Source organism: Oreochromis aureus, linkage group 4, assembly GCF_013358895.1.
Source record: "Oreochromis aureus strain Israel breed Guangdong linkage group 4, ZZ_aureus, whole genome shotgun sequence".
Lineage (NCBI taxonomy): Eukaryota > Metazoa > Chordata > Actinopteri > Cichliformes > Cichlidae > Oreochromis > Oreochromis aureus.
Genome location: NC_052945.1, coordinates 4,340,610 through 4,348,128, shown reverse-complemented (window position 1 = coordinate 4,348,128; position 7,519 = coordinate 4,340,610). Strand labels below are relative to the sequence as shown.

Below are 7,519 nucleotides of genomic sequence, written 5' to 3'. Positions count from 1 at the left end.
TTCTCACAGGGTTGAAATCGATTCGCAGTAAAACGCAGTGAAAACGTGTTAAAATAGAATAAAATCATAATAGAAACAGTGATATATATATACAATAATCTCCGCAGAAGTCCTGCTTAAACAGGAAAGTTTTCAACTACTTTTAGAAGGACTCCACAGAGTCAGCTAAACGTAGATGAAGTGGCGTATGTTCCAGAGTTTTGGTGCCGCAGACTGAACGGCTCTGTCGCTCCTGGTCTTTAATCTTGTACGAGGAAGAGCTAATAAATTCAGAACCTGCGAACGAAGACTGCAAGCAGCAGAGAGTTTATAAAGCAGCTGAGATAAATAATCTGTCTGTGAAGGGCTCTGTAGGTAATGTTAATTATTTAATCTAGTATTATTTTTTTTATTTTTTACTTTCATTTAAAGTGAACTGGGAGCAGATGTAAAGAGTATAAACCAGGAGTAATGTGGGCTCACTTACTGGAACATGGTGGAGGAACCCTAGGATCCACTGTGGAGGCCCAGCGGAGAAAGAATTTCAGTTTTTATTGTGAGCACCGGCGTTTCTTCGTACAATGAGCTGACCCGTGCTGCTTTGCTTCTAAAGTTCACGGCTCAGCACGCCAACATACGATTCCTGGCTTTGGATTGAAGGAGAAGGGGAAAAAAACCTTAACAAGAATCATTTTTGTAGCGTTCATAAATATTAAAGCTTGATTAAAATTTAGGACCTCCCACTCCTGCTGCTGTCTAACAAATGATTAACCCTAAAACACTGACTCAGTTGAGATGACTCAGTTGCAAAAAGCAGATTTTATTATCAGCTTCTTATTCCTCTCTTTCTGTCAGCAAAAACTCATAGCTCTGAACGAGTAATGAGGATACAGTTGCTGTGTGTAACTGTGCTTTCTTTGGGCACGAACATGTGGATCCTATGAAGCTGCAGGGAACAGAACCTCAGCTCCTCTTAATGTTTGGTCCACCCAGGAATGACCAACATTAACCTGAGTGTCACACAGACAGGTGAGAAAAGCTTCCTCGTGCCTCTGGCAGATTCAAGCACATGAAATCACAGAAAACAACCAATGATCAAGAACAATTCACTTGATTAACATTATTATGTATGAAACTACCAATCAGATTTATTTATCTGTAAACTGAAGGTCCCAGGAATGCTACTCTGGATCGTTACAGTTAGCCTGTGGCAACGTGATGCTAGAAAAGCAAGCAAAACGTATGGTGTCCAGATCAGCTATTTAGCTCAGACATTTCTCAAACGTAGGGATCAGACGTCCACACTAAAACTTTATTCTGCAGTGCTTAGTATCAAACACATTACAAGGCCAGCTCTCCATCATTTGTATGTTTCTGTGTATAAAACCCAATGCTAGCTCAATACAGCAAGAAGGAAAAGAGCCACACGCCGTGGCTACGATCAGGTTACAGGTTAATTAATGTTAGCATGTTGAATTCTCAGGGTGGCAGACCACTAAGTTAGGAACTGTGAAACAGAAAACAATATTATACTGTAGCATATTAGTGCAGTCATCCAAACACATCAGGGCTGCACATCCTTGTAGCTTTATCAGCTAATCTTTTGATCCTTTTACATCCTCCAACCTTTTGGCTTGTGCACAAATCTTTATGTTCAAAAACACGTTCAAATGAGACACAGTTCTTTAACTTTTGTCTAAAATGATATATTAACTCAATCTCACATCACATCTAGTCTGCAGGCCTGCAGGTGGAAAATGACCTCAGATGACTGATCAAATGAATGAGATAAAGCCCATCTAACTGGGCCGCTTAAGAGAATTAGGCACGTCATGATCACAAGCACTACATGGAACGGGCAATTAATTCCTCATATGTCAGTGCAAAGTAAAAGAACAAACTAAGTTAATTAGTAAAACATTGAATTAACTGATCAATTAACAGCTCGTACTTTCACTAAAAGTTAATGACACAGCAAGCCCAAAGTCCACTTCTAAGCCACATGGCAGCGCTGCCCTCTGCTGGATCATGCTGCTCATTGCAAGTATAGACGAGCTTCATGTATCAGCGCCACATGATGGTGCATTTTAAAGAGAGGACAGCAGTAATCTAATGAAACCAGGGAGGAGGTGCAGCCTTTGCTAAGTAGAAGCAGCAGCCCTGAAGAGCAGTCTTCGTAGCTGAGGAGCGTGATTGTGTTAATGTGTGAGCTCGTGTTCAGATCGATGGCCACATAGTAGCACTTGTCTTTCCAAAAGAGTGCACGAAGCGAAGCAGACACAAATGTAATATCAGGCCGGTTTAATGGAAGCAGCAGCATCAGATTGCAGCGACACCCCTCTGACGCTGTGATCCCCTACACACCCGAGGTGCGAAATCTTAGAGGCTCAATAAGAAGATGACAAAGGAAAATCCCAAAATTGACCAAATTTCTAAACGATTTCCTTTATTTTCACGGGGTTAATTTTACTACACAGATCTCATGACCAGTGAACAACTTGCAGATAATTGCTCCAGGGTACTTTGAGATCAATACTGTACCAACATAACCGTCAGTATTGGAAAGCTTGCTGCATCAATCTGCCTATAACAGAGAGCCATTTCCTGCCCCTGCTCTTCTTTGTGTGGAAAGAGTTCAGGCTAGTAAGGCAGATATTTTCCTCTCATTGTCCTGTCCTGGAAAATTTGAGGCTTTTTTTCTGCAAAAAAAAAGGCTTTACTGGAGCTGTTTATTGAAGTTTTTGTGAAATCATTTTAGAGCCCAATGGAGCCGTGAGTCTGAGTGGTTTGGGGAGAGTCTATGGATATCCTCTGGGGAAAGAAAGCCAAGCACCTCGCCCTGCATGTAATATCAGGACAAACCGCCTGCGATGGTAGAAGATGGTAAGGGGATGGTGGTCACAGGGTTCTCTTGAGTAGGTGGAGATAACGTAGGAGGGTGGGTAGATGTTTCCTAAATCTGTATGGCTGTATTTTACTGGGTTCTCTGGTCAGACGGTGGGCAGAGATTTTGTCGGCTTCTCCTTCAGGTTTTCAAAGGATTTGTGATTTTTCACTGTAACTTATTGTCAGTTCTTCAAAAATACAGACTAAGAGACTTGATCCAGAATTTGAAGGTAGGTGTTTGTTGACTTGTTTACTCCTTTCCTGGGTGTGGACTCATTTCCAGTGGGCAAAGAAGCTGTTTGTATTTTCTTTAAAATTTCTGATTGCAACATAAACTTCCTCGTTGTACTTTTGTGGATTTGTTGTGACACACAAAGTGTTTTGCTTATTGCAGTATCTTGTAAATGTTCTACAATATCGTTAGTAACTTTCGTGTATAGGAAAAAGACACATCCTCCCTTCCAGATTGATTTTTATTCCACATTGCTTCCATACAGTCAGCCAGGAAGTCATGCCAGGGAGCCCAGAGAACATCCCCCTGGGGGAGTGCACGCTGTCCCAGTCCAGGGACCAGCTCACGCCCCCGAGCCGCACGGAGAGCACTGTGTTCAGCCTGTCCCGCACTGAGTCTGTTTGGACTACGGAGAATTCCCCCAAGAAGTCTGAAGTCTTTTGGTTCCCCATCCACCTCATGTCTACCGGGGGCAGCTTCCTGGCATGTGGCATCATCATCAGCGGCCTTTACTTCGCTGGCCACTGCCGGAAAGTCACCAACATCCTGGGACCAGCCCTGCTGTCCATTGGATTGATGGTTTTTGTGGTGGGCGTGGTCCTGATTCCTATTACCAAAGAGAACAGGAAGCGGTCGAAAATGAAGAAGCCCCTGAGTTATTACAGGCCTCCGGTGTTTAACCTGTGATGGCTCGGGCGGTGATGTTTTTCAGCACAACTTTATGTTTGGACATAATTTCAGGAGAAACTTGAAGAGCACTCTGAACTGAGGTTCATATTTTCAGCTCTGTGGAAAATGATTATTAGAAGACTGTTTGACAACAATTATGTTTATCTCTCTGTGGATTGACGACACTATCGCAGTCTCAAGTGTGCATGATGTCATTTCATTAATAACCGCGGCTGTCGAAAACAGGATGAGCGCGCATGGACAGGAATGTGCTGCAGAAAATGCAATTATTTACACCTGCACAAACAATTTAGCAAGAAGATACACGGCAGTAAAGTGTCCTTATGAATATTTGCAAAGAATAAAATAAAAAATTATGCAAAGACTGACCGTGTCAGTCAAAGTCACGACATCTTCTAATTGTCACTTTGTGTTTTACTGCGTCCAGCTGCATGTGGCTGTGAGTGTTTGTTCAAAGGAACCACAAGGACGGATGCTTTGAATCTAAATGTATTCATCCTTGAATTATGTAAAGAGTGACGATTTGACTGGTGTGACCTGAAAGCACATTTACATAAGATTTCAATATTAGGTAGCAGCCAATTTAAAGTAACCCCTTCACAGCCAGATTCCACTGTAATGTGCATTAAATATTAATTCCTTCTATCCACTGAAAATGCACTCTTTGGGCTAGCAGTGCAGATCATATTTAAAGTAATAGTAATCAATATTTGTATATTTGAAAAGAATCGTATGACTGCAACAGAAAGGCCTCACTCTTTGTAATGAATGAACAACGATTATCACCAAACTCCACGGTTCCCCTCAGCTCCGAGAAGCATTTTAGCCTCTTTAACTCCTTTGTTTGGTTTACTGTGTTGGTTCACCGACTAAGCTCTCATTTGTGATGACGGCAGGCAGCTTCCGAGGAAAAAGCTCCAAAGACCTATGTGAACCCTTCCAGTGCAGCATTATTCACCACAAAGAGTCAGACACAAGCTGAGCGAACACAATAAAGTGTTTTGCAGCCATGAGGCAAGTTTCTAATGAGAGCAAAGCCAGAGGTAATGGAAGAGGAAATACTAGATAGAGACACGTCTACAAATATCTGGTAACTCACTCAAATTTGTTCAGAATTAAAGTATTTAATTTATATGTATCATTATATTAAATTCTAATGCCTTTTCAGCTTAAATATTTTTATTTAATATAACAACCACAGCAGATCTCAGACAATCAAAAGGTGAAAATGTTAGAGAAACTCTGAATGTTTAGTAAGCAAAGACATTTAATTTAGCACTCTTTGCTTTATTTAATCGGGAATATTTCTATTTATGATACTGATACTCTGTCTGTTGGATTTGTGACAATGCAATATCTGTAATTATTGATCCAATGTTTTCATGTGTCAATCTGCCGCCCCCAGGTGGCTAATAAATAAGTGAATTAATCTTTAAGCAATTATTTATACATTTTGTCATACAGGTTGCTAGGTAACACACAAAACCCATAAATAACATATAAAAATAAGTGTTAAACTAAAGTTCGTGGTCTTCACATTTGTTTACCTTGGATATAACAACACATACCTTTTGGTTTTAGACAACAAAATAGCTTTTTGAATATTTCAATCTTTTATAGAAACAAACGGATTATTCACAGGCCAGTAGGATGCACTCATAATATCAGAAGCACCGTATATGCAAACAGCAGTCTTTTAAATTAGTGCTGTTATAACTTGAACTTTAGTATGTTTAATATTTTTAAGTTATCACTACTTTTGACCTTTGTGTTGAGGAGTTGTTGATCCTGTATTTTTTAAATATAATGCAGAAGACTCCTGCAAGTTAAGTGCAAAGAGTCAAATCAAATGTAATAGTTTAACTGAAAATCAAAGGTGATAGTGTTTTAATCATTATTTCAGTTGTCTGTGAAGATTCTCAGTCATCCAGGTCATCGTAGTCTAAAGAGCTTGGAAAGAAAAGCGTCTGGACTTCTTTAAGTTGCTTGAAGACGTTTCACCTCTCATCCGAGAAGCTTCTTCAGTTCTAGGGTCAAATGGTGGAGAGTCCCAGCCCTGTAGGAGTAACCCACAATTATTTCAGTTATGGTGATTTTACATTTTGATTTTTGTGAATATACGGTTTCAGATTTTTTTATGTGGCCGAGCACAATTTGAAGGTTTAGCCATCATTACTCAGTTACGACTACGACTGAGACTCCAGTCATGATACATTGCTCTGTCAGTGTTCATGTAACTGTGCAGTGTTTGGGGCGCAGCAAGTTCTACTACTCAAGTTCTGATCACAACACTGCTTAACTTTAACTTTCCCTGTTTGGAGGTTTAGAAGTGTTAGTCTAGTAAAAATGATTACATCGAACAAGTATGTGCACATACACCTCACCTATCGCAATGTGAGGGAAAAGTACAAATAACTTAATAAAATAACTTTAATAAAATAAAAGTCAACTTGAAATCCCTTTAAAATTTGAAATTAAAGAAGGACATGGTAAACCTTTCGCACTCTAAAATCAAACTAACTGAAAATTAAAATGTTTGGGGAGTTAACAAAACCATGAATGGAAAAACACCTGAAGAAGTTCTAACCCAACATCAGCACAACAAATAAATACACCTGCTTCTTCCTGATATTCACAACATACACGATGCATACATCTGTATAATTTGACAGCCAAATATTATGCTAAGGAGTCTTGTGAGTCCTGCATTATTTGCATTGCACAAACCAGCCTGCGAGATCCTGGACACAAACTACAATTTTGTATCCTTTATTGACATTAAATATCAAAAACGAAACCTGCCTACTGTATCTGTTCTCCTCTTCTCTGCTTCCTCTATCCCCTCACCACCCCTCACCACGTGGCAGATGTCTGCTCCACCTGGCTGAGCGCTTCCTCATAAGGGGAACTCCTGGTCTTTCTAATATTTCACAGTGCGCCTACAGTGAAAAGTGCCCTGAAATGACTGTTGTTGTGAACTGGAGAATTCAGGATATTTAAATTTTCAATGTGAAAAACGAGCAAAAAGGAAGTGCGCATACGTGTGTGTTTGTTTTGTGTGTACACTGAATGCACCTGCGTGAACACCTTGTTTATTTCTACTTTAAGGCGGGGCGTCTCTCTCCACAGGTGCGCAGCCTCAGCTCAGGTATAAAGGATGAAGCAGCTTGCCGTTATACAAGCTTGAAGCGGCTGTGATCTGTCTAGAATGGATGCGATCAAGTGCATCGGAAACTGCTTTTTTATGTTTCTCGTCGCCGTCGCGTTTGACGTGATCGGCATGATTATGATTTTCATCGGGATCTTCGCCAACTTGCGCATCAACGGACTCTTTTATGGCGACTTCTTGATCTACAGCGGCTCCTTGATTATTTTCATCAGCCTGGCCTGCTGGCTCATGTGGTACGTGGGCAACGTCCAGGTGTCAGTGGATGACGGTTATAAGAAGAGGAACAGCATCGTGCAGCTGGCCAGGAAACTATCCGAGAGGTTAACCATGAAGCTGAAAGGAGGGGAGGAAAGCATTAAGTGCGTGGAGGATGAGGAGAGCAGCCATGGGGGATCCTCTCCACACAAAGCCAGCAGGGTGACGTGGGGCAGATCCACCGCCTACTGCAATGAAGGCTATGATACCTCATCGGACATCCCTGACGTGGAGAGCAAAATGGCCAACAATGACACGACCTGATGTCATGATGAGTACCTGTGCATCTTGCCGCTTTATTGTGCCTC

General features: G+C 41.1%; 1 protein-coding gene across 2 annotated transcripts; it reads left to right on the top strand.

The window, feature by feature from the left end:
* The first annotated feature begins 2,603 nt into the window (after positions 1–2,603).
* LOC120439758 (phosphoinositide-interacting protein-like) lies at positions 2,604–4,088 on the top strand. 2 transcript variants are annotated; one of them, XM_039610767.1, is made up of 2 exons: positions 2,604–2,862; positions 3,363–4,088. In XM_039610767.1, exons 1-2 carry the CDS (start codon positions 2,850–2,852, stop codon positions 3,782–3,784), a joined length of 435 nt encoding a protein of 144 aa, XP_039466701.1. In that variant the 5' UTR covers positions 2,604–2,849; the 3' UTR covers positions 3,785–4,088. The 2 variants fall into 2 exon arrangements, with proteins under 2 accessions (XP_039466701.1, XP_039466702.1); XM_039610768.1 differs by lacking the exon at positions 2,604–2,862 and adding an exon at positions 2,958–3,095.
* Positions 4,089–7,519: the final 3,431 nt, after the last annotated feature.